General features: G+C 43.5%; 1 protein-coding gene across 2 annotated transcripts in view; it reads left to right on the top strand.

Moving 5' to 3' along the window:
* CDC14A (cell division cycle 14A) overlaps positions 1–27,901 on the top strand; it is a 94,149-nt gene that overhangs the window by 14,911 nt on the left and 51,337 nt on the right. For both annotated transcript variants that reach the window (XM_044300796.1, XM_044300795.1), the window contains exons 4-5: positions 15,828–15,920; positions 24,914–24,993. In XM_044300796.1, the coding sequence (XP_044156731.1) occupies positions 15,828–15,920; positions 24,914–24,993 (173 nt within the window). The remainder of the gene's footprint in view (positions 1–15,827; positions 15,921–24,913; positions 24,994–27,901) is intronic.

Below are 27,901 nucleotides of genomic sequence, written 5' to 3'. Positions count from 1 at the left end.
ATGCCAACATGGCTGAGCAGCCTGACAGGAAAACTCACCAATATGTAGTATATGCCAGTGCCAGAGAGTGTATTAGTCCCCCGCCACCTCACCTGCCTATGCAGCTCTGCAAGTGGAGACAACCAGCCCTGCTCACATTCTAGGACCGGTCGCTGGCGGCCATTTTAAATCTTTCCTTTTATTCCAGAATGAATTAAGGAATCTCTAAGTGATATGTATCCTTACGTTCAGATGAGGTAGCCCTACAAGGCCTCATGCACACGACCGTGTGTGTTTTTAGGTTTGCAAACAGCTAATCCGAAAAATGTAGATACCGGCCGTGTACATGTTGCATTTTTTTGCAAGCGCAATAGTAGAAATGCCTATTCTTGTTCTCAAAATAGACAAGTTCTATAATTTGCGGGACAGACACATCCGTGTGCTGTCTGCATTTTTTTGCGGCCCCAAAGAAATGAATGTTTGATCCGAAGTTTGTTGAAAGGTTAGTGACGCTTTCATTTTATAACAAGGTGCAATTAAACTGCCGTAAATGATAGTGAATGTGCTGGGGGCTGTTTTTAGAAAGTGGCGTGGGCGAAGTAGAAATTAAAAATCTAAATTTAGGGGCCATGGTGTTTAAAAAGTCTCTGGCGTACAGGTGCGTTGTAAATGACCCCCAATGTGGGGGTATTAATATGTGGCTTGCAGTGATTAAAGGGGTAATCCGGTTTCAACAAATAACGTTTGGTCATTGTACATGAGAAGTCTTGCAGTTTTCGAATACACCCTGCGTATGGATTGTATGCGGTTATTTGCGTAGTCTGATGACACATTTCCTTTAACTTCCATAGGGTGAGAATCTGTCCTGGTCATGAGATGATCGCACTGGTGATCATTACAAAGCATGTTGTAATTGAGAGTCCTATTACACGTACAGAACGGAACGAAGCAGACGTTCCCGATATCTGTCAGATCATCTGCGGAGATGAGGGCTGCATTTACACGCAGCTATCACCTCCGCTGTATGGGGGCTAGCTATTGCTTGTCCCCATAGTTATTATTTTTGTGAAAACGGCAATCTGCTGTGCAGGAACTATCAGGATCAACCGATGACTGAGCATAGGGTGATAGGAATGGCGATGCGGCCTTCCTTTGACCACAATGGGAGGCAGTGTCTGCACAGCTTTTTGGTGCTGAATCTGCACCATGTCAGTGGCTAGCTCCTTAGGCTGGATTCACACAGTTTTTATTGCGCTTATTTTTTGGCGTATTTTTTTGCATACTCCAGATGTTCGCTAAATGTCTGTGGGGATTTTGAAACTGAGACCACGCGTTTTTTTTTTTGCTAATGGTGTTTTTTTTACAGTTTCTATTTTTTTTTGCGTAGTGTGCGTGTGTGACCTTCGCTCCATCTCTATGGGAGTGTATGAGATAGAGCCATGCGCTAGAGAAGTGAATAGACTGGTAGTACACATGTGACCTCTGTTCTATCTTTATAGGAGTGTAGGAGATAGAGCCAAGTGCTAGAATAGTGATTGGACTGGTAGTGCGTATGTGTGACCTCTGTTCTATCTTTGAGAGTGTAGGAGATAGAGCCAAGTGCTAGAGAAGTGAATTGTGTGGTAGTGCACATGTGCTACCTCTGTTCTATCATTATGGGAGTGTAGGAGATAGAGCCAGGTGGTAAAAAAGTGATTGGACTGGTAGTGCACATGTGTGACCTCTGCTGCACCTTTTTTGGGAGTGTGGGAAAACTCCTTAAAGTGGTTGCCTGGCCTAGGAGCCAACAACCCGACAATAGATGAAACTGAGGCCCAGTTAAAGAAAAAAGTACACTCAGCTCTGCACAGACCCACCGTCATAGTGCTGCCTTATTCCCAGCCATTTTCGGTCAATGACATTTGGTCCTGTGACCACTGCAGCCTGACTGCTAGTGACATGCCATTCAAGTACATGTAACCTCTGAGGCTAGTGATTGGCTGCAGTGGTCATGGAACTGAACCACTTCCGGTCTTCCAATCCTGCAGGGAATGGAAGTGGCCGGGAACAGAGCAGTGGTACGGGAACAGTGGGCCGTCAGACCACCGTGATGCTACAAGGCAAACTGCATACACTGAGAAATATCATCCTCTTCACATTGTAAAGTAGTCACGCCAGGCTGCGATATTTGGAGGAAAACAAGCCTCCATCTGTAAGAGCGTTGTCTGAAGAGATGGCTTCCTTTAGAATTGTCAGAACATAAATGCCCAATCATTGCCCCATGTATACATGCCACCGATTATCGGACATACAGGAATATGCTCCTTTGAAGGTGGACGCATTGCGGCCACATGGTCAGGTTTTGGAAGCCAAAATCAGAGGTGGATTCAAAAAAGAGGAGAAGTTGTACCTGTCCTTTTTTAGACTTTTATGAGCCACTTCTGATTTTGGCTTCCAAAACTGCATCTGGAAACCTGACCGTGTGGCCGTACCCTTAAAATTGCTTGTTTTTGGTACCCGACAAATGAAAACTAGTGATAATTCCTGGATATAAATGCCGGTGACGAGTCGGTGCCGATCCACAAGCTGTTATCGTTGATCGCAGAATATCTGCCGTATTGAAGGACTCTAGTTGTTGGCACAATATCTCAAACATTCCCTCAAGGCCCCTTGTATGTAAGGCTTCTGTATCTGGGATCATAATTGGATAATTACAACGCCCACCAGTAATTAGCATGAATTACTGGTTTGGCTGTATACAAACGGTCAGAGAACAACACACGTGTTACTATGGAGGAGCTGTACTCGCCTATACCAAACACTGCCATCATCTGAGTTGCGATCCAATTTTTTTCAAATTCAAACGATTGCCCGATGAGTGTTAAATTAAAGGGGTTGTCCGGGTTCAGGAGGTGAACCCAGGCATATCTCCTCCGTCCCCGACTCAGCCCCTGATTTCATGCCCGATGCTCTCCCTTGCCCTGCGCTGTATTGCGCAGGGCAAGGGCTGTTTGTTTATATTTTTAACACTGCTAGGCAGAGACTTCTGCCTAGCAGTGTTCCCAGTGATGTCACTGGCACTGATGGGCGGGCTTTAGCGCAGCCTAGTCTATTTTACGGTAAAGATGGTGTAACCTGCACCACATCTATAGCGAAGTTCAGGCTGGATTATAACTATAGACCCTATTAGCGTAGTTTCAGACAGATTTTTACGCCAGAATTGTGGGACAATTTTGGAGCAAAATGACACACCTTAGGCCCCTTTTTCTGATGAAGCCCCACCCTCTTTCTGCTAAGCCCCGCCCTGCATATTTGTTGTGCAGACATATTAGTAAATCTGGGCCGATTTATTTAGTTTATACTTGGAGGGAAAAAAAGGAAAAATCCCAAGGCCAGCATTTTCCACCACGCTTTCTCCTTTTATGATCCACTCCTGATTTTGGCTTCCAAAACTGCATGAAAAAAACCTGACTGTTTCTTTATATGCGTCAAGAATTCAGGAGATTATATAAGTCGCGGGTATAGAGGGGTTCTCTAGGGTTAGAAAACAATGGCTGCTTTTGCCAGAAACAGCACCACACCTGTCTGCAGGATGTGTGTGGTATTACAGCTCAGCCTCATTTACTTCAGTGAAGCTGGGCAGGTATGGTGCTGTTTCTGGAAGAAAGCAGCCATGTTTTTTCTAATCGTGGACAGCTCCTTTAATAAATGAAAGCGTTGCAGTGCTCACTGACGAGGCCAGAATTCCTTTTTAGTGCTTTTATTACATTGATCTTTAAGGTCACGTTGAACCTACACCGAGCGGAGACGTGCATTATGTAGGCTGAGACAATATTTATGAGGACCTATAAATTCATTGTGACATAGGACATAATTGCCACATGTAAAAGCTTCCTTTCTGGCTTCGGTGACATTAGATGCTAGTGACTGTACGGGAATTGGTGCACCTTATAAATGTACTAAATCCCTGAAAGGGGTTGTCCGAGATTTGGTCATAACTAGAGATGAGCGAAGTGACCTTCGAATGTTACACCCAAAGTCGCTTTGTTCAAAACTTCGGATTGATGCTGTACGGAGATCCGTCTCTGTACAGTATTAGAATGTATGGGCTCCGAAGCGCTGAAGTTAGTTATTTGCGAAGTCGTGCGAGACTTCGTTGAATAACTTCGGTACCAAAGCGGAGTTCAGTTTTAAAGTGATTTTCCACTTTAAAAATCAATTACAGAAGTTATTTAGCGAAGTCCCACGCGACATTGCAAATAACTAACTTCGGCTCATTGGAGCCCATACTTTCTAATACTGTACGGAGACGGATCTCCGTACAGTATTATTCCGAAGTATTGTATTGATGTAACAGATGTAACATATGAAGCTCACCTCTAGTCATAACCCTCATATAGACTAGGCTTGTGAAGCTGGCCACACACATTAGTCTTTCGTTGGACGAACCTGCAGAGAACGGCGGGTATGGCCGACACTCTAAAGTGTGGGGAGCTCCTGACTCTCCTTCGACAGAGGATGAAAATTTTCGCCTGATTCTTTTGTTCTCCCAGGAGATAAGCCACCACCATACCTCTGTGGCAGCAGCTTCCTCTGCTCTCCCCATAGAATACACAGACACATTTGCTGAGCCTAACATGGATGTAGGCGTGTGGGGAAGCCGGGAGGGAGTCAGGAGAGAAGTATCATTCAGCCGGCAGCTATTGAATGCTTATGGCCGCCTTTAGAATGATCAAATGTGATGTATACCTGCTGTCGAAACTGTAGCAATGACCCCTTCCATTCCATTTCGGCCTGTGTATACTCCAGGCTTCAGTGAGGTTGTGTCCACAGTAAGGGTGCTATCACGTACTTACCTGTCTCCGCTCCCACGGTAAGTATGGCTGCAATATGGCTGACAGTGGGGCTGCTTGACCCCTCAGGGAGCCAGGACGTTGGACCAATCAGGCTCTGTACCGGCGGAGGAGGACTATTTAAACATGCGGCTGCTGACCACTGGTGCCTGTGATTGGTTACTAAGCCTTACTACCTAGTTGTGTGTTTGCTACTCTGGATCACTGACCTTTTGCCTGTTATTTTGGCATTGCCTCTGATGTGACCTCCTGGTAATTAACTCTGATAGTTTGTGACCGCTCCTTTGCTTGCTGTTTTCTCCTGTCTCGCTTTTCTGTGTATTTGTATCTATTTTAGATTCTGATCCGGTCCTGGTTTTGCCTGTCCGGTTTTCTCCTCTTTATGTCTTACTACTATTTTCCCATTTTGGTTTAGGCCCCTGCACTTAGCGGTGCGGGTGGAGCACAGGGCTGCACTGTTCCCCACCCTTTCATGACAGGTGCCTTCACACGTTGCAAATTTTGTGGCAGAAATTTACTCGGCTAAAAATCCGTTCCATTCAGCTGACTGCGTCTTGCAGAAATCCATGCACTTGCTGCCCCATTCAAAATCAAATTTCTGCCATAAACTCCACAGCGTGTGAAGGCATCCTAATGGTAATGTCGTCCAGTCTTTGCCTTGAGGTGTTTTACTACATTGATCTTAAAGGGGACATATAACCTACACAGAGCCGAGTCTCTGCTCTGATAGACGAGTTATTAACCGAGAATAATTCAGCACGGTTCCCTAATTTGCATGTTTGCTCTAATGCTTCCATCGATGATAGTTTCCGATATTTTACATATCGTATCCAAAAAGGGTTGTCCAAGATTTTCGAAAAATTGTCTGAAAACTGTATTAAGAAAATATAGGATTGCTCACCCTTGTCCCGCCACTCTGCTCCCCACTGGTCCTGCAGTAGTGACATCACATTCATTGTTCACATGAGCCAATCAATGGTTAGTTGTGCATGAAAGGCATATGACCACTGAGGCCAGTGATTGGCTGCAGTGGTCACATGAATGATGCACTGCTAGAGTGCCAGTCCATTTACAGGGTAAGTAATGGTACTTTTTATACATTTTCCTGCTCTTTGGCAAATTTTTAAACACCTCAGACAACCCCTTTATTACTAGTGTGAACTTTGCCTAAGATTACCTAGACCAGATAACACATTCTCAGCTGTGAGCAGCATTGAAGGGATTTTCCACTCCTCAGATAGTCCAGATAGGTCATCAATATCGGATTGTTGGGGGTCTGACATCCAGCACCACCAACGTTCAGCAGTTTTTGGCTACAGCCGTCGACAAATCAGTGGTCAGAAGTAGGGATTAGCGAACCCAAGTTCGGGAAATGTTTTTTTTTACAGTACAAATTAATTTATGAAGTTATTGCGCAAAGTCTCGTGAGACTTTGCAAAGCAACAACTTCGGCTCATCAGAGCCAATACATTCTAATACTGTACGGAGTGCTGTCCGCATCTTTTGCGGCCCCATTGAAGTGAATGGATCCGCATCCGACCTGAACAACTGTCGTGTGCATGCGGCCTAAGAAAGAAAAGACTTTTGTTATTTATGCAAACCGGTATCATTTTAATCAACAGGATCAACCCTACAAGGCAGTATGACTGGTTCAATAGGGTTGATCCTGTTGATAGGTGCTCTTTAAAACTGTTTCAAAATTGAAAAAATGTGTATAATAGAAAGCTTTAAAAAAAATTGTGATAGTGTAGTTAATTCTGCATAACAAAGTGGAAACCCTCATCTGCCCAGTCCATCTAATGGAAGCTCGCAGCCCTCTGGACTGGAATCACACTGATTGAATATTGAGTTGTCGAGATCTAACTGAAAAGCTGTCATCACGAGCCGTGAAGAGGCAGCCTTGTGTCACTCTGTCTCATTGTGCAGAATGTTTGCCGATCCTGTCCGTTAATCAGGAAGCTGCAGGTAAAGGTGCTCCTTTGAAAGCTGCTTGGCTTGTGTGTGTTGCCCAGAGATCACCAAGGAAATGGGCAGAGCATGGCCACGGCCCTGAGTAATGGGAGGAAGCCTCAGCTGCTGATAAGAGGCCTCTGCATGCTTTGGCGTCAAGGAAACTGTTTAGGGTAGGTTCACACTGAGGTTTCCTGCAGGTTTTTCAGCCAAAGTCAGAAGTGAATTTGAAAGGAATTGGAAATCTAAAGGAAGGACTTCTACTTCTCCTTCTTGCTGGATCCACTTCTGCCTTTGGCTGAAAAACCTGCAGAAAAATGTGCCTCAAAACCTGCAAAAAAAATCTGTGCGAACCTACTCGATGGGATTTCAAGTTTGCACCCAACTCCTCCTCTAGTGCAAGAGACATCAGAAGTGTTGGCTGCGAACGGAAATAAATCTCCAGTTTAAGCATGCCCAACGTGTGACTGCTCCTCCGAGCCGAGAATGCTATCTAACAAGGAAAGGGGTTCACTGGGCACATAAGTAGCGGTTTAATACCTATGGGACTCGCCTGCCTAATGTAAGGACTGCAGAAGTTCAGTCTGGTCTCATGATGGTCAGTATATTAGGAACTTGGATGACTAGGGCTCCGGTTTTCAAGGCTATGTTCCCCGGAGAACCCCTTGGAATCATCTCTCTACTCATGGCATGTTGTGTGCAGGCTTTTATTTCCGTGGACTTCTAAGTAACATTTTTGCTGCTTCACAGATCTTCAAAGTGAATAAGAATTTAGGTTTAATGCAGCTTTACTTCTATATTAGTCATCAGTCTTTCTAAATATTGTGTGTCAGCTAAGGCCAAATTCAGGGGGTGTTTTATGGTCCAAAGTGGTTGCACCATCCTGCACCTTTCTTCTGATGATGCGGTTGGCGTAACAGCTGTCCAAAACAATCCCAGGGCAGTCTATGAAGAAACAGCGATGCCACTTTTTACCTGGATGACATTAGACCTACCTCGTGTGTGTGATTGTATATGAATTGGATCCATTCTTTTCCCCTAAACCTGCAGTCTTGTCCAAACGCTTTTGTCCAACCTTTTGAAGGTTCTTAGAACTGGAGATATAGAAAAGTAGCAATCATAGCGGTAGACATTGATGTCTGAATTTTGGCATAAGCAGAGGAATTTTTATGACTTTTGTGCTATAAACGATTGATTTTAATTACTGCAAAATGCGTCAGACTCAGTAAGTACCGCTGCTAGTTGTTATGTCATAAATTTTTCTGACTTCTTCTTTCAGCCCTGTTCACATACTAGGCATAGTGCCTTGTGTTTGGAGTTGTTTGTGTGCTATCAGATTTTGTGTGGGCTTATAGGCAAAAACTATTTATGTTGGAATGTCATTTATTTCACACTGGTATATCTAGCACTAGCACTTTCACCATTACTCTTAAGAAGTCGCTCTATTCTACGGCTCCTGCCTGCTGTAGGCACGCTATTCTACCGCTCCTGCTTGCTGTAGGCACACTATTCTACTGCTCCTGCCTGCTGTAGGCACGCTATTCTACGGCTCCTGCCTGCTGTAGGCACACTATTCTACCGCTCCTGCCTGCTGTAGGCACACTATTCTACTGCTCCTGCCTGCTGTAGGCACACTATTCTACGGCTCCTGCCTGCTGTAGGCACACTATTCTACGGCTCCTGCCTGCTGTAGGCACACTATTCTACGGCTCCTGCCTGCTGTAGGCACACTATTCTACGGCTCCTGCCTGCTGTAGGCACACTATTCTACGGCTCCTGCCTTCTATGGACAATTGGACACTATATTTTACTGCACCTTCCTTAGACACACTATTTTACTATATCCTTATCTGCTCCTCCCTTCTGGTGGTGTTTTATTCTTCTGCTCCTCCCTTCTGGAGGTGTTTTATTCTTCTGCTCCTCCCTTCTGGTGGTGCTTTATTCTCTAGCTCCTCCCTTCTGGTGGTGCTTTATTCTACAGCTCCTCCCTTCTGGTGGTGCTTTATTCTACAGCTCCTCCCTTCTGGTGGTGCTTTATTCTACAGCTCCTCCCTTCTGGTGGTGTTTTATTCTTCTACTCCTCCCTTCTGGTGGTGCTTTATTCTCTAGCTCCTCCCTTCTGGTGGTGCTTTATTCTCTAGCTCCTCCCTTCTGGTGGTGTTTTATTCTCTAGCTCCTCCCTTCTGGTGGTACTTTATTCTCTAGCTCCTCCCTTCTGGTGGTATTTTATTCTACAGCTCATCCCATCTGGTGGTAAATTTTCTTGTACCGCTCCTCTCTTTTGTAGGTGCTCTATTCCACTGCTCCGTCCATCTGTAGGCATTCCCGTCTACTCTTCCTCCTCGCTTCCTGCACACACACATACAGATAGGTGAAAATTATTGCACAGGAAAAGTAGAATACTTGCCCATATCTATTTGGAGAGCCTCTGAGACATCTGATTGGTTGGCAGATCTGTTCTACTGCAAGTACTCTGTGTACTGCTCCTCCCATCAAACCAGTACTATGTTAAAAACAGGAGGTTTATAAACCCATGAATAAATTATAACAAATGTGTATTCAGTACAATATCGCAGCATCCAGAATGTGGGAAAACTGCCAAGTGTGAACGTGTCCTAGGGCACAAAGCAACTTGTGATCATCATAAGTAAAGCCAAGTAATCACTACATTCTTTCTTAATGAAATCAGTAAAACAATGTTCAAAAAAAGTTTTGTACAGTATAAAAATAAAATCACCATCTGTGATTTTAATATTGGTGTTCTTCATGCTCCTGGAAATACAAAATAATATATTTTTCACTTGCCATTCGCTAGGAATGTCACTCAAAACTTAACAAGAGTACCAAATGGAATGGTCACCTTAGAAATATTATCTGACAGCACACTGGGTGGATATATGGAAAATCCACGTATGAATAGACAGAAGCGGGTGACCCTTCTGTATCAGGAAACAGAGAGGGAACTGACACAACGCAAGTGAATATTGAGAAAAGAACCATTTATCCTGGTGTCATCCGGCCGGTACTCCCTTCCTGAATCGGTGCATTTTTCATAAGTAAACATCCATAAGCTTCCTGTGATTGCATACAATATACATACGTTTATTTAAGAAACCGGTGGATTGATGATTTGGATTTGAATTATTAGATTCTCAGAAATGCAGTTTGCATATTTAAAGGGTATGTCCAACTTGTATATAGATATAATCTATATCAAAACTTGCATCCCAATACAGTTTAGTGCTGGAGACTTCCCAGAATTTTGACCACCAGTGCAGGCCTTGAGCCAGAGAGAAATTGAGAGATTTTAGCTCTGAGGCCTGCAGATTTGTGAATGCAGCTCTGGAATATAATACAAGCTGTAAGGCCCCTTGCAGAGGAATGTGTCTGGATACGTTGCATCTGCGATCAGGGAAAATCGCGTGAGTAGGTACGCAATTGCAGTCAGTTTTGACTGCGATTGCGTTCCGATGTTCAGTTTTTATGCACTCGCGTGATAAAAACCTGGCTGTGGTACCCAGACCCGAACCCGGACTTCTTCACTGAAGATCGGGTTTGGGTTAGGTATTCTGTAGATTTTAATATTTTTCCTTATATCATGGTTATAAGGGAAAATAATAGCATTCTTAATACAGAATGCTTAGTACAATGTAGATTGAGGTGTTAAAAAATAAAAAAAATTAACCAGCCTGTTCCAATTGATTGCGCAGCCGGCATCGTCTTCATTCAGGACCTGCAAAAGGACCTTTGGTGACGTAATCGCACTCACCATGTGGGGACTGCGTTGCATGAAAAACGCAGAATATAGAACCTGTTGCTATTTTCACGCAACGCACAAATGATACGTGAAAATCACCTATCATGTGCACAGCCCCATTGAAGTGAAGGGGTCCGGATTCAGTGCGGGTGCAATGCGTTCACCTCACGCATTGCACCCGTGCGGAATTCTCGCCCGTGTGAAAGGGGACTAAAGGAACACTCTGGGCAAAACGGACTCAGTATGCAGTGTGATATGCCTTGTTCAGGTCCAGGGGACTGGTTTATGACACAGAACGCCAAAGATAGACTGCCTGCATCATGCACCGCTCCCCTCAGGCCCTGCACTAGGCCTAACACAGGCCCACAGTTACTAATGTGAACGTGCCTAGAATTTGGTGTAAAATGCACCAAAATTTGGAGCTTTTCTGGCACAAAATGTATCTTTCAGTTTTAAACATTTGAGGCAAATATGAAAAAAAAAATACGCTAGATGAGAGTTGTAGTTTAGCAGGAAAGCAGGTGTGAGCTATCAATGAAGTGGCATGTCCTAAACATAATTGCAAACCGCCCCGAATTTGCAGGGACTGTCCCTAATTTTCAAAGACAGTCCGCAGACCTTATAAATAAATGTAGTACAGTTAAATATAGTAACTCACCGGTGACATCTCTAATTGTAGATGCTCTCTTTCCTTTTCTTAATCTTTTGGGCCGGACCACCATGACCACTTCTTCCAATCACGGTTCTTCTCTGCAGAATTTCGTGTAGATGTCTTTAGATTTTTGTGTTTCCAGCATCCTCCCTACATTTCTCCCACTTGAAAACAAACTCATAGATGTAGTTATGCCCAGACCATAATAATTCCCCTCTTTGTGCCCAACACAGTGATAGCACCTTCCCAAGCAGTAATAGTGCCCCCTTTAGGTTCTACTTAGTAATAGTGCTTTTCTTGGTGCCCCACAAGATAATAATACCCCCCTTGTCCCCCTACCCAATACCAATGGTTGTGCCCCCACACATCAGAGGATCTATTGTGCCTTTATATATAGCACCCTCCCCATTTCCTACAACTAGCGTCTTAGTCCTCTTTCTGATGCCATCAACCCTTTCTGTGATAAAATGATGTCCTGACGCTGGAGTTCTTCCTGTGCTTTTGAACCTCTGCAAGAGGGATGTGGAAAGGAACCAGTGGCTTAAATTTTTGGGGGGAATCGGCGCTGGCCCCTGGCAGTCCCCCTTCTCTAGACCCAGTTGCTACACCACTGTTAGTAACAGAAAACCAGATTTCATCAGTGCATTAGTAATTTGTGAATATGCAGCATTTGATAATTGTAATGCACGGCCCACACTGTGACCCAGGAGTCCTTTATTAGTGAAATAGGGAGAAATCTGCCATATAGTGGCATCCGTTCACCATAGAGTTTCATTGTAAAAAAAAAAAGAAAATACATATGCGTTAACGCATATACAGTATATAACATATAATGAAGTTTTTTTTATGGGACTCTGCAGGATACAAAAGCGTGGTGTGCTGCGCATTTGTATCCCCCCCCCCCCCAACTTATACTTTAAACGGATGTCAAAAATGTGATGTCAACCCACCCTTACACTTCATGCTGCCCTCAGACAGGGTGACAGATTCCCTATAGCGTGGTCACTATTATGAGTTCATTATTGTCACATGGTCAGGGATAATCTGCCCAGTATGGTAGCCCTGCTGGGACCCGCGGCTTAAATACTGCATCAACGCTGTGTTTTCTTCATAGGAACATTCTTCAGCACACGTAAGACTAGCACAAATCTTCAAGATACATGATACAATGATTGGGTAGATTCTTATGGGGAGACTTATCAAACTTGTGTAGAGTAGAACTGGCTTAGTTGCCCATAGCAACCAATCAGATTCCACCTTTCATTTTCCAATGGAGCTGTCAAAAATGAAAGGTGGAATCTGATTGGTTGCTATGGGCAACTGAACCAGTTCCGCTTTACATTAGTTCTATAAATGACCCCCTTAGTTCTTATCTGAGGCCTTTTTCACACGTCAGTGTCTGTTCTCTGTCCACGAACTACCCGTCCATTCTTTTCATCCGTAACGATGTCTGTGATGCATCTGTTTTCATTCCATATGTCCATTTTCTGCCCTCCGTGTGCCATCTGTTTTTCACGTGTGAAAAAAGCTGGGGTAGGCCATTTTGGCCCATGCTACTGAAAATTGGATTTCCAGAGTGTTTCCTAGCAATGATCTGTGAAAAACACACCAAACGTGCATGGCATTCATATGTTGTCCAAGGTTTTCCATGACGTATGGACCTGATTTGGGGTGTTTGGTATGGAAAAAGGAGCAAAGTAGTTCATGCTTTGGGTTTATCTTTTCTGTGACTGTTGGTCTGCATATACCCATTGGGGCGACATTTATCAATAATGGTGTCATTTGTGCCAAAAAAATACTAACATTACAAATCAAAATTGGTGATTTGCTTCACCTCATATATCATAAGACGCACGCCACTTTTAAATTTTACTAGTTTGGTGCCACTTTCCTGAGTCTAGCTTTGCCCTTCCTACTAGCTGAGTGCTCAAAGACTAACCGACCTCTGGCATAGTCGGAGCACTCACTCTGACAAGAGCGACCCGGCCGGCACAGAAACCTAAACTGTTACTACTATACCCCTGATTCTAGGTCTACGCGTTTCGCTAATATTTGCTACCTCCTCAGGGACATATTAGAGCAGCATAATAACTGTTCTGGGATTAGAGCGGCAGAGTTGGCGTCGGAGATAGCCGGTCACAGCACTCGGGTATCTCTGGCGCTCCCTTACAAATGAATGGCGCAATGACAGCCTTTTTTGACCAGCCGCTCTCTCCATTTCAGGAGGGCTCCACGGGGTTCTTGTTATCGGTGGGGGGTCCCTGCGGTAGGACCCCAACCAAATCTGATAGTTATCCCCTGTGCTGGAGGAAGGCGATACGTGACTCTACTTTGACTGTGAGGCACGTGGATACGTTTACAGCTTGTTCGGCACAATAGTGGCTGTTCTGATAAAAATGGACGGTCTCTGATTAATACACATCTGTGAGCAGAAGGCACCTGGATGGGGAGGATTTCATTTTTGCTGTGTCCAGTTCTTTATCAGGTGCATTAGCTAAGATCCACTTACCTATGATCACAGGCAGTAGTCAGAAATTATTGTGTGCAGGGAAATATCCATAATATCAGAAAATTAGAAATACGGATATTTTATTTAGTCTCCCATGAATATAAAAATCACTCATAACTGCAAGCCGACATAGGTTGTGTCCCCTTTTTGGTTGTCATCCAGCTCTTTTTAGCTCTTTTCACACTTCATTTATATTTCAGTTTTTCTGATCTATAGGACAATAACAGTGTTGGATCAGTCCTGTGGTGAACAACAACGGCCCCTGTGCACCCCATAGACTTAAAAACGGGTCTGTCTTGTTTTCATCATGGTGCCCGTCCTTCGATGGAAAGAATATCCCCGAAATTGTCGTCTAGAAACACATTACATAGAAACAAATGGAATTTTTTACAGTGTGACCAAAGGACAGCTCAAGGACATGTAGTAGTAATTTTTATCACTTAACAGGCCATAAACGTCAGGCAGAAATCTGGATGTCAGTATGGCATGATAAGCCCATTGCTACGATGTGTAAGCACATTTAGGGTCATTTATCAAACTGGAGTAAAGTAGAACTGGCTGAGTTGCCCGTAGCAACCAATCAGATTCCTCCTTTCATTTTCTAAAGAAGCTGTCCAAAATGAAAGGTGGAATTTAATTGGTTTCTATGGGCAACTAAACCAGTTCTACTTTACACCAGTTTGATAAATGACCCCAATTCAGTTTTTTTAAACCGTTTATTGTAAATTTAGCTGGAAGTGGTGATTCTACACTGCTCTCGCCACTTTCCAGAAGGGGGTTGTTCCAGTTCAAATATCATCATTTAGACCAATTTTCTGGCGTAAATGAGACCAGAAATCTACAGTTCTCTGGCGTAGATTTCATTTTAGGTGAATTGACTGCCAGAGGATGCGCCTTGTCACACCATCCCCTGAAGACGCCGATGTAAACGGCGAAACATGTAGGGATGCAGGCATAGACTTTTAGTTCAGGATAGAGAGGTAGGGACCCCTGAGTGGGCGAAACTATCGAGATAGCGAGATACAGAATGAAATAGTGAGGATGAGTGGCCTGAGAAGTAATCAGGCATTAGTATGGCTATATGAAGAGTGACATAGCCCTATACACAATATACATTCCCTCCTGTACTTCCTGAGGAATTTTAAAGCAGTCCCCAACGAATTCTATGTGATTTTAAGAAGTACACATTAAAGAAATATGTTTTATTTTATACTAGTCAGAGAGGTATGCAAATGCTACGCTTAGGTCCTAGAGACCTTTGAATCATATTGTCATAGACTAAGGGCATCCTCTAGCGGCGCAGGGGATATCAAACGTCTTTGATAAATTCCCCCCTTTGTTCCTGATTTTCTACTTCTATTTGTCATGTTTATAGTCAGATCATTTGTGCGAATGACCCAACGTACAACTAATCGCATTGTGGCCAATCCTAACCTTGATCTGAGCTTTAGGGACTATTCACTGGAACGTGATGTATATATAATACATACATATTACATGTGCATGTCGTGGCCTAACCATTGAGTTTAAAGGAGTTCTTCAAGACCGGGAACCCCTTTTGATACTCCCAGGTAGGGTACAGAGATTAAAACAAAAACTCGCCTATTACCATTCCAATGATGAGCTCCCTCCTTTTTTTCGGTTTACCTCTGGACTGAAAGTGTGGCACCCACAAGCACGTTACTGCTGCTGGACGGTCAGTGACCTCAGCGGTGGCAGCATTGTTGTGCCATGCCTGTACATGGCTGGAACCAGAGCTCCTGGTAATATCAAAAGGTCCACAGTCTTGGAGAACCCCTTTAACTGAACTGAACTCAAAGCATCATCGATGCTGTGAGCTCCTGTCACGGACACTCAGTATGTTGCACCCCTGTTTTTTTTTTTATCCAAAACCAGAAGTGGAAAGTCTGTGACTTTCAGGTTTGGCTTACAAATTCTGATGAAAAATACTGACAACGTGTTAGTGGCTTAGAGTGAGCATTGATGTTTAGAATTTTCCTAAGTCAGATGAATTATCCCATATGTTTATCAGCAGCAAAGCAGCCACCATTAGTTGTCAGGTTTTCCTCATGAAGGCTACGTGCTTCCAGATGTGTGATCTGCTCAGTTCAGTTTCTTACGTGACTTATTATATATATTTTTTTTCAGTCTTTCAGTTTGTCAAGAAAGAAGATTGTCCACTACACAAGCTATGATCAGAGGAAAAGAGCCAACGCGGCCTTCCTGATTGGTGCCTACGCAGTAAGTGGAGAACCCAAGAACCCTGCACGTTCTGTCACAGAGAAGGAGAGGGCTGTCACACACCAAGAACCCTGCCCGTTCTGTCACAGAGGAGGAGAGGGCTGTCACACACCAAGAACCCTGCTGGTTCTGTCAGAGGAGGAGAGGGCTGTCACACACCAAGAACCCTGCCGGTTCTGTCAGAGGAGGAGAGGGCTGTCACACACCAAGAACCCTGCTGGTTCTGTCAGAGGAGGAGAGGGCTGTCACACACCAAGAACCCTGCCTGATCTGTCAGAGGAGGAGAGGGCTGTCACACACCAAGAACCCTGCTGGTTCTGTCAGAGGAGGAGAGGGCTGTCACACACCAAGAACCCTGCCGGTTCTGTCAGAGGAGGAGAGGGCTGTCACACACCAAGAACCCTGCTGGTTCTGTCAGAGGAGGAGAGGGCTGTCACACACCAAGAACCCTGCCGGTTCTGTCAGAGGAGGAGAGGGCTGTCACACACCAAGAACCCTGCTGGTTCTGTCACAGAGGAGGAGAGGGCTGTCACACATCAAGAACCCTGCTTGTTCTGTCACAGAGGAGGATAGGGATGTCATACACCAAGAACCCTGCCCGATCTGTCCCAGAGGAGGAGAGGGATGTCATACACCAAGAACCCTGCCCGATCTGTCCCAGAGGAGGAGAGGGCTGTCGCACACCAAGAACCCTGCCGGTTCTGTCCCAGAGGAGGAGAGGGCTGTCACATATCAAGAACCCTGCCCGATATGTCACAGAGAAGGAGAGGGCAGTCACACACCAAGAACCCTGCCCGATCTGTCACAGAGAAGGAGAGGGCAGTCACACACCAAGAACCCTGCCCGATCTGTCACAGAGAAGGAGAGGGCTGTCACACACCAAGAACCCTGCCCGATCAGTCACAGAGGAGAAAAGGGCTGTCACCTGTGTGTGTGTGAGGAGTGATAAGTCCCTGACCTGCTCCTCCTTTTGTCTGAGAGATTCTCATTCTGTCTTGTTAATATTTTACAAGAGGACAGGAATAAATAGACCGGGTCTCATGTGTCAGGGTCCAGTTCAGCCTTTGTGAACTTTCTATAGACATCACACTATGTGCAGCAAACCAAGCCGTGCAGAAATGTCACCGATTTAAAGGGGGCTTTATATTCAGCCTGAATGGTATTAAAGGGCTTCTTCTCTGGAGCGAATTCCGTTAACTCATAGTCTATATTGAGTTACCAGACATTGTCACCGAGGTTAAATCTAACCCGAGAGGAGATTATAGACAGTAAGACAGTGATTCTACATGAGGACATCGCTTTATATCTGGAGCCTATAGAGCAGAGATGCTCAACTTGCAGTCCTCCAGTTGTTGCAAAACTACAACTCCCAGCATGCCTGGACAGCCTACAGCTTTTAGGGCATGCTGGGAGTTGTAGTTTTGCAACAGCTGGAGGGCCGCAGGTTGAGCATCCCTGCTATAGAGCCAGTTAGGAATGGAAGTTAGCACGTCATTTCGGTTCCCAGAATTGTGCCTTGCTTTGGCGGGCATAGTGCATTCACCTCAAGTGAAGACTGGGCACACAAGGTAGACACTCTTTGCAATGGATCTCTGCTACAGTAATTAGACTGGGGTCCAGAGTATACCCTGGACAGGGCAAAGACTTAGACACAAAAATGGTCAGAATTAGACATTAAGCAAATGTATCGCTTCTCGCATGGCATTTCTAGATGTACCCGACTACAAAATTCTCACTAGATGGTACCTCACTCCGGGACGACTTAAACAAATGAGGTGTCTTGGCTCGGATATCTGCTGGAAATGCTCCCAACCACAGGCCACCTATTTCCACATGTGGTGGACTTGTCCACTTCTACAGCCGTTCTGGACAGAGGTTTTGAGCTCAATTAAAAGCATATGTTCATTACAAAACACGCTCTCTCCGGTGTTATTAAACATTAGATTACAAGAGATAACACCCAGGAAGAGGAAACTTGTTCTTTACTTAAAGGGGTTCTGCACTTTGTTTTAACTGATGATCTGTCTTCTGGATAGATCATCAGCTTCTGATCAGCGGGGGTCTGACACCCGGGACCCCTGCCGATCAGCTGTTTGAGAAGGCAGCGATGCTCCAGTAGCGCCGGGGCCTTCTCACTGTTTACCGCAGGCCCAGTGACGCCACGACTAGTATCAACTGGCCTGTGCGGGGCTAAGCTCTGTTCACTTGAATGGAGATTAGCCCCAACCACGCTGCCCCTTCACCCACACAATGGCTACAGAAGGTAGATCATATATCTATATATATTCCGCTTGGGAATCCAGGACGCACCTCAAGTTCCAAAAGATCTGGGCAGACTGGGTAACATTTCGGAAGACGAACACGTACCTCAATAAAATTTCCAAAACTAACTCGCCTATAGTCAACACAGCTAGCCATTAAAGTAGGTCTATATATGTCCATCGCACCCTCACCCCTCTCTCCCTTTCCTTATTCTGTTTACACCAGTTGTAGGTATTCTAACCTCAGTTAGGCCTCATGCACACGACGGTTGTTGTGTCCGTTGTTCCGTGATTTTCTGCAGACCCATTGACTTTCAATGGGTTCGTGGAAAACTTGGCTAATGCACCGTTTGTCATCCGCGTCCGTGTTTCCAGTCCGTGAAAAAAATATGACCTGTCCTATTTTTTTCACGGACAACGGTTCGCGGACCCAAGTCAATGGGTCTGCTAAAAAACACGGATGCATACAAGATTGGCATCCGCGTCCATTTTTTTCCTATCATTTGCATGGCAAACTAAACTTAGATTTTTTTTTTAACTTTCCTTCATGTTTGGAAATCCTCCAAAAATAAAGGAAGACACACGGAAAAAATAATGGACACGGATCACGGAACAACGGAACCCCTTTTTGCGGACCGCGCAAAAAAATACTGTCGTGTGCATGAGGCCTTAATAGCAGGTTGAACAATCATTGTATGTAGTGCTTAATGGTATAAACAACTACTCCTGGAGGGGACTCTGCAAGTCCTCTCTTCTAATACGACTGAGTCATATGCCATGTATGCTTCCTATTGTTAGATGACCTGCTTCATCTGTTATATACCTTTTTATAAAACTTAATAAAAAGATAATTGAAAAGAAAAAAAAGACTGGGGTCCAGAGCAAGAAACTCTATTCATGCGCCTATAAAGGAAATATAGAAAGGGTTAATGAAGTAGCACATTCAAGAATAATTATTTTTATATTCCCATAGATGGTGTAAAAGCTGTATATCTGATAGAAAAGGCCATTAAAGGGTTATTTTATCACAGAAGGTGATGGCATGTGGCTAGGTATCCCACTGCTTTCTGATCTTTGTATGGCCACCTGAGAATGAAGCTGTCGCTGAGCTTCTCTGGTGCTTTGTCCTGTTCAGTTTTTCCCTGCACGCGGACATTCGCAGCCGCCTGCTGTGCCGGAAGCTGCAATTAAAGGGGTTTTCCCGCTAACAACACACATCTGCCATCCTCAGGATCTCTGATTGCTATGGGTGTGACAACTGGGGCCCCCATTGATCTTGGAAGCGGAGCTCCCTATAAATTGGAGGGGTGGTTTGCATGCGTGACCGCCTCTCTATTTACTTCTATGTGACTGTGTCATGTTAGCGCGTTATTTTTAGTGGTCAGCTATTATTATTTGGAATACCCCTTTAAATGACTGTGGCCACGCTTCAGTTCCCTGCACAGCTGGTGGTGGGAGCCACGATGTACATGGAAGGTTCCACGGTGCTGCGGCTTCTCAGACCCCCACTGATTAGAAAGTGATGGCATTTCCTAGTGATAGGGCATAGTTTCCTTGATTGGAATAGCCCTTTAACTAGAAAAAAGGCTGACCCTTTAATGTCGCTTTATACAGCTAAGGCTACTTTCACACTTGCGTTGTTGTTTTCCGATATTGAGATCCGGCAGACGATCTCAATACCGGAAAAAAATAATGTTTCCATTTAGTCCTCATGCATTTTTAATGGGAAGAGATCAGTTCAGGATGTCTTCCGTTCCGCCAGCATTCCATTTTGTGACTGGACACAAAACCGTTGCAAGTTGCAATTTTGTGTCCGGTCATGAAAATGTAAGTCAATGGTGATGGATCTTTTTTTTATTTTTATATATATATATATATATATATATATATATATATATATATTTTTTAGGAGCTTAAAAAAACTGATCCGTCACCCATTGACATTCAATGTATTCAGCGACGGATCTGTTTTATTCCGTTTTGATTAACACAACCGCATCCTAACGGAACGGATGCATCCTGATGTGCAAAATCAAAACGGATCAGTTTAATCCCCCTCCCTGCCGGATCTCAATACCGGAATTAACAACGCAAGTGTGAAAGTAGCCTTATACATGTTCACTCTGAGGTCATCCAGCTGCTACTGACTATTGACATCACTGATTACTGAACTAAGTGGACGCCATGATGGCTCACTGGTTAGTACTGCCATCTTCCAGTACCAGGCCCATGGGAGCCAGCTGCTTGGAATATTTATGTTCTCTCTGTAATTGCGTCCGTTTTCCTTAATGGCCAACGTTCCTACCGCACTCCAGCCAGTAGATGACGGTATAAGGCTCTGTTCACACTAGCTTTATGGACAGAACCCTTAGCAGAGGGGGAAGAATGCAAAAAGTAGATTTTTTTAAACTAGCCCATGAATTTAATTGGGTAGATGTTTGGCGTTTTCAGAACCCGGATGAAATTATGTATTCATGTTACTCTAAAACTCATCAAACTTGGTCCAGAATAGATATGGTCCTGGGAAATAAGAACTTAATGGCCTGTAATAGGATGAAAATACAGTATTTGCCCATGGCCCTATCAGACCACAATGCGGTGGTAATGGAATTAGATTTGAATAAAAAGAGGGAATTACCACTGTTTAAGTTTAACCCACATTGGTTATCAATTATTTCAGATAAAGAAAGTATATCCGAAGAATTAAAAAAGTTTTTTGGGGAGAATAACCATTCTGCTAGTAAGTTAATTGTTTGGGACACTGCTAAAGCATATCTGAGAGGATTGCTTTTTAAAAAAGTGAACTACCTGAATAAAACCACAAGGGAAATGGGGATTGTATTGGAAAAAAAAGTTCAAGAAGCGCGAATAATATGTGTAAAATACCCTACCGAATATAATAAGAAAATATGGGAGGAAGAACAGGAAAAACTAAAGTTATATCAAATGGAGAGAAGCAGGAAAGAACTACTTTTTAAAGGGATTCGTTTAGCCTCAGAGGGAGAAAAAGTCGGTAAAATTTTGGCAAGTATAGTGAAAAATCAAAGAGGGAAATCTTGGATAGGCGCGATTAAAGATAAAATGGGTACAATAATTAACACCCCAGAAGGAATTAAAGGAGTGTTTTTGGAATATTTTCAGGAGATATATAAGTCTAAAGTACAGTACTCAATACAAGATTTAGAGGTATATCTAGACCAGATTCCCCTCAGAGAGATATCCCAGGCCCAAAAAGAATTTTTAGAAAAAGAAATATCGACGAATGAAATAAATGAGGCATTGGGGCAGGTAAAATCTGAAAAAGCACCAGGTTGTGATGGGCTCCCCTTCGAAGTATATAAAACTTTTTCCCAGGTGTTAGTACCCGAATTAAAAATAACTTTGGATGAGGCTAAAAAGGTTGGGGATTTACCAGACTCTATGAAAGAGGCAATTATTACACTAATCCCTAAAAAGAACAAAGAACAACTAGAACCTGGGTCATATAGGCCAATATCACTCTTAAATACGGATGTTAAAATTTTGGCAAAAGTTTTGGCAGATAGGCTATCAAAAGTGGTTAAAAGTGTAATAAATGAAGACCAAACTGGTTTTATACCAGGCAGAACGATATATGCAAATATAAGAAGGCTGTTTCTAAATATTGAAGCTAATAGATTAGAGGTGGGGGAGAAAGCGCTACTTTCACTAGATGCCCAAAAGGCATTTGATTGCATTGAATGGGAATATTTATGGATAGTATTAAAAAGGGTTGGTATAGGGGAGGGATTTATAAGGTGGGTACAGTTAATATATCACAACCCTAGGGCTAGAGTGATGGTGGACGGGAGCTTGTCCCTGCCCCTTGCCCTGTATCGGGGCACTAGGCAGGGATGCCCTCTTTCTCCACTATTATTTGCTATTGCGATTGAACCACTGGCATGCATAATAAGAAGTGATAGGGAGATTAAAGGTTTTCACTATGAGGGTGGGGAAGAAAAACTATTAATGTATGCAGATGACATTTTGTTATTTATGCACAATACTGGGGATCAGTTTAATAGAGTTATGCACATAGTAGATAAGTTTTTTTTTTTTTCAGGATTAAATATAAATTGGGGGAAATCATACATGTTGATGTTGGGAGATGCACAACCACAGGAGGATTTAAAGGCGCAGGTGCTTGGTAAACAGGAAAACTTTAAATATTTGGGGATACAAATTTCTGGAAATGTTGAAGAATACGAAAAATTTAACGTTCTGCCCCTCATAAAAGAACTCAGGGCCAAAATACATATTTGGCGAAAATTACCGATGTCAATACAGGGTCGGGTAAATTTAATAAAAATGGTCTTCCTCCCTAAGATACTTTATGTTCTTCAAAACGCCCCAGTTAGGTTGCCACAGGATACCTTTAGACTACTTGATAGGCTAATGGGAGATTTCCTTTGGAAAGGTACGACCCCCAGAATAAAGAGAGAGATACTTCAGCTGCCAGTGAGAGAAGGTGGGCTAGCTGTCCCAAATTGGGCTCTTTACTATTTAATTACACAATATGGTCATATTAAAGCTAGCTTAAATGGTTTAGTGGGTAGGCAGGCATTGAATAGAGTGGGGTGGAAAGAAGAATGGAATTATTTAGAGGTATTGGAATCAGGTACACTTGGTAGAAATAATATTGGAAATAGAGTTTTAAATCTATTGGAACACGTATGGATGGAAATTAAAAAGATATTAGAGATTAAAGGGTTTTTGCACTATACACCTATTTGGAAAAATATTCATCTCAAGGAATTGCAACGGATTAAGGCCTATATAGATTGGGAAAAAAAAGGGGTGAAGTATCTAAATCAGATATTTGAACAGGGTAAACTAAAAGACTTCAATACAATGGTTAGAGAGTTTGGTATACCACAAAAGGACATATATAAATATTTCCAGCTTAAAAACGCATTGTATACGGTTAGGAACGTGGATAAATATAAGGTAGAAACATCTGACACACTGTATAATTTCATTAACGTGGTTGAAAGAGGAGGTACAACGGCTAAAAGATATAGGATATTGATGGAAGGAAAAAAAAAACAGATTACAATGCCTGCTAGGAAAAAATGGGAAAATGAATTACAATTTTTTACGGAGGAAAAATGGAATGATGCATTAAAAAGTTATGCGGGAGTCTCAAATAGGGGCTCACATAAGATCTCACAATTTTTTGTAGTCCATAGGCTCCATCGAGCACCATGGATATTGAAAAGAATGGGTGTAAGAGATTCGGATAATTGTATAAAATGCGGGGGAGAGAACGCTGATCTAATACATTGTTTTTGGAGATGCCCAAAACTGTTTAGGTATTGGACAGAAATAACAGATATGATATATCTGAATTTGAAGGTTCAGATATCTGAAGATCCTATGATTTGTATCCTGGGGGCAACAGAACATCTGGGCCTAAATAGAGATTTACGAACTGTTCTAAAAAAGATACTATTTCAAGCTAGACTCCTTATACTCAGGAAATGGGTAGGGGTGGACCCTCCAACAGTGGGACAGTGGAGGAAAGCAGTGGATAATCTGATTAAGGAAGAACGAATGATGGAGGGCCAAAGTAGAAAAGCAAAAAAAGTTGATGAAATATGGAATAACTGGGTACTTTAGGGCTGGATAGACTATTATTATTTATTTATGTTTTTTTTTTTTTTTTTTTTTTTTTGGTCGTGGTTACGCGTATCTCCTCCCCCCCCTCCCTCTCTAAAGGGGTGGCAGGGGGTGGGTAAAATGGGAAAGATGGTTTATGATTATTAATGTATTTGTCTTTTCTGTGTATTGGAAAATAAAAAGAATAATTTAATTTAAAAAAAAAGCTTTATGGCTTATGCTTCTAACTCTATTAGTGATTCCATTAGGACGAAGCTGTAGATCAGTAGCGTCCTGTAAAGGGACCCCGCCAATATATAGTGACCGATCGGCTACATTGGAGGCAGAATTGACAGCATTGGTCATTGTGTGATGTTACTCTCCATTCATTTAGTACACTGCCATGCATACACAGTACTGCAGCTAAGTAGCCTGTCCTCTGCAGAGCGTTATTCTGTTTGACCTCCATGGCGATATAAATGTGGAGTGGATTACCTAGTACGTGGAAGCCTGAAGCCACCCCATGAATGCGTGCCCTCCAGCCTTTTAATCTCTTGCACCCCTGCCGTCCCAGCCGTCATGGCACGGTAGCGTGTGCTCCCCTACTGATTTTTATACTCTAGGTAGGTGTTCGCATTAGCAGTAAGTTATTTCCATGCCTTATTTTTATTTTCTCGTTTGTATATTTTAAAACCCTGGATTACATTTTAGAGAGGTTTACGGAGGATTTAGAGGTTTTCCTGGTCATTAACCATATTCTACCATATTCTGACCTGTTCACCTAGTCGTTTGCTGCTCTGCTGGGTAGTTGGATCTGACATTTAGTTCAGAGCAGTACAGTAGAGGGTCGGGCATCAAATTCCCCAAAATATTAGGAGTCATGGGGGAGATTTATCAAAATTGGTGTAAAGGAAAACTGGCTTAGTTGCCCATAGTAACCAATCAGATTCCACTTTTCATTTTTCAGAGCTCCTTTGGAAAATGAAAGGTGGAATCTGCTATAGGCAACTAAGCCAGTTTTACTTTCCCCCAGTTTTGATAAATCTCCGCCTTTCTCTTTGTACTGAGAATTATAGTGAATACTAATGTTATTCCTTTGTTTTTCCTCGAATCTAGGTCATCTACTTGAAGAAGACCCCAGAAGAAGCATATAGGGCGCTACTAAGCGGTTCCAGTCCCCAGTATCTTCCTTTCAGGTAAGTGGTTTACAGAATACAATGTTTTCCACCCATATAGAATAGGTCGAAGGCAATGAAAGGTACGGTTGGTTTTGAGGTTCGCCTTCATTCATACATCGAGTGAGGAATCCGTCATATTGCAGGTGGTTAGTCAAGTTTGGTGAGTTGACCTCATCTTACTTTACTGCCTGAAGATGGGAACATACGTATAGGCACTATTCACTTACACCAGCATCCCCAGTAATATATTTATAGGGGTCGTCCGATGGCTAAACATTTTTTTTACAAAAGGCTAAGAATGGTTTAAAAAAATTAAATTGTCATGCTCGCCTCACTAATCCCATTCCAGCACTTTTCAGGTCCAGATCTAGGGAAATTCATATCACAAAGAACAAAATTAGGGACTACTAGAGGAAAAGGTAGAGTGATGCCACCCAGTGAGGCACAATTGAAGACTCACGGTGGGTTAAGCAATACTCACCTCACCAGAACAGAACCCCTTCTGTTCCAACACTTCCCGGGTCCCCTGCCAGTCTCTGATTACTAGTCCCTCTCTACACAAAGGACTGCTCAGCCTGTCACTGTCCACCCTGGTGACTATCCGCTATCCGGTGCATCGAGAGGGACCAGGAAAGACAGACAGAAAGTGTTGGAACAGGAGCGCTGGTGGATTGAGTATTGCTGTTACTCTGAGCCAAGTCTAAACTTTTTTACCTGCCGGGCGATCCCTTTAGGACTGGCGGGACTTCTGTTATGTGTTATCTAGGGACTGTTACTTTTTTCACCTGCAGTACCTTAGTCTTGTTTTAGTGCTGTATAGATATGAATATCTATAGATTTATGTAAATTAGGTGCAACCTATAGAGCACAAGTATTGATTGTGTTAAAGGGGCACTTAACCTAAAACTGAACTTGTTTCTACTTGTTGTGGCGTTGAAAGGAATTTATTTTTAACCTTAATGAGCCATTTTAGGCTGGGGAGAGGCTGTAATACGGATTGCGAGTCCAGATAAATGCACTATTGTTTATGTCACAGCTTTATAACTTTGCACTTTAGCTTGAGAACATCTGTGGTTGCAATCCCTTCGTATCTATATGGCACTCAGATTAGATAGACTGCCCTACTGGATTTAGAACTCATCAACTGAATTTTAGCACCATCTATATTAGAAAATTGGAGGCCCCATGTACTGCTCTATATGTAATTACATTAGCGGGTGTGGATCCACTGTGTCATTTGAACAGTGGCCCTCTGCTCTTTACACTTTAATCCCTGTACAGGGATCTGGACTACACTGCAGGGGAACCACCAGGCTGCTACCTCTTGGCGTAGTCTTTGTTCAGTAGAATGCTGACAATGCAGAGCACTAAAGGATCAGGTAAAACCATAGTCAAGATCAAGCCGAGGTCAGTTCAGTATGAGTTTATGCAATCCAAATAGCGTCCAAGGGTCAGGTCAGTAGGGAAGGGTCATATCCAGAGATCAGGCAGAAATCGGTACATGGGCAGACAAAGAGGAAACAGTACATCTTTGTAGGAAACTAGAGTATTAGAACCTGTTCAGGCACCCTCCAAAGTGGAAGATAGCCTAAATACCCCAACATGGCCGGTCATTGGCTGGGGAGGCCTCAGTTGGGTGTGCACTGGCACTTTATAAACCAGAGAGAAAGTGTGCACCTTATCGGCTGCAGGAGGAGAGATGGAGAGTTGGCAGGAAGCAACAAGGGGAGGCTACAGCCTCTGTGGAGTGATGGAGCAGTGCTTTGGAGAAACCCAGGCAGGAATTTTCTGGTAGGCTCGTTCAACTGGGGCCATGGAATCAAGAACCAGTGGCTGTGATCACAGGGAGAAGTGATGTTGCGGGAGGCACGGACCAACTGTATAACAATTAGTCAGAAGTGAACTAGCAGCCTTTTCTTTTACCATTGGGTTTGAATGAGTGTTTGACCTGAAAGGCAGATGCTACAGCTCACCCTTGCTTCCAGCATTATATATAATGTCTTCCACGTGTCTCTCATGCCTCAGGGGATTCCATACCTAGAATAAGCTGTAGTATGTCTTCAAATCTAATCCATGGGCTGCTTGTTCTCTCGTGTTATCACTTGTATTTTTATATCTATGAATGTGTACACGTATATCATTGTCTTATTCTATCACTGTCTAAGGCTAAGGGCGCAGCCAGACTTGGGTTAGTTTGTTGCAAAAATCCCCCTGCGTTTTTTTTTTGCAACTATGCAGCAAAATCTGCACGTGTTACTTATGGACTTTGCCACACAAGGGTGAAATCTGCAGCCGAAAATGACATGTTGTGGATTTGAAATCTATCATAGAGATTAGTGCGTCGATTTGTTCCTCAAAAAAGGGTTCTTCAGCTGTGAGGGGCTGTCCCCGCTGCTCAAGAGGCTCCCCCCCGCCACTTTATTGACAGAGCTGGACATGTCGCCTGGCCCCGATCTCACGTCTGTGGATCTTAGCCGTGCCTTGGGCCTGCTGTAAACGGCAAGAACGCTGCAGCGCTACTGCCTTCTCAAACAGCTAATCGGCCGGGGTCCTGGGCGTCGGACCCCTGCCGATCATCAGTTTAAAAGAACTGCAGAACCCCTTTAACTTTTCTTCTTGAATGTGAAAGGAGGGGCAGGAACTGTGTGGTGGGGAGGCCACATTCTGGTCAGAGAGTACTGTGACAGAGATGTCCTGTCGGGATAACCTGGCACGGTGTCATGTTTTGGATGCTCTCCTCGTAGGTCGGTTTCACACGAGCGTAATGCAACACATTTTTGCACCTGTAGTGCGCCCACACGTCCCATCCCAACCAAACAGACCGCAGCAAAGATCTATACACTGACCTAAAGAATTATTAGGAACACCATACTAATGGACCCCCTTTTGCCTTCAGAACTGCCTTAATTCTACGTGGCATTGATTT

Source organism: Bufo gargarizans, chromosome 7, assembly GCF_014858855.1.
Source record: "Bufo gargarizans isolate SCDJY-AF-19 chromosome 7, ASM1485885v1, whole genome shotgun sequence".
NCBI classification, from domain to species: Eukaryota; Metazoa; Chordata; class Amphibia; order Anura; family Bufonidae; genus Bufo; species Bufo gargarizans.
This window is presented reverse-complemented; position numbering and strand designations above follow the sequence as displayed.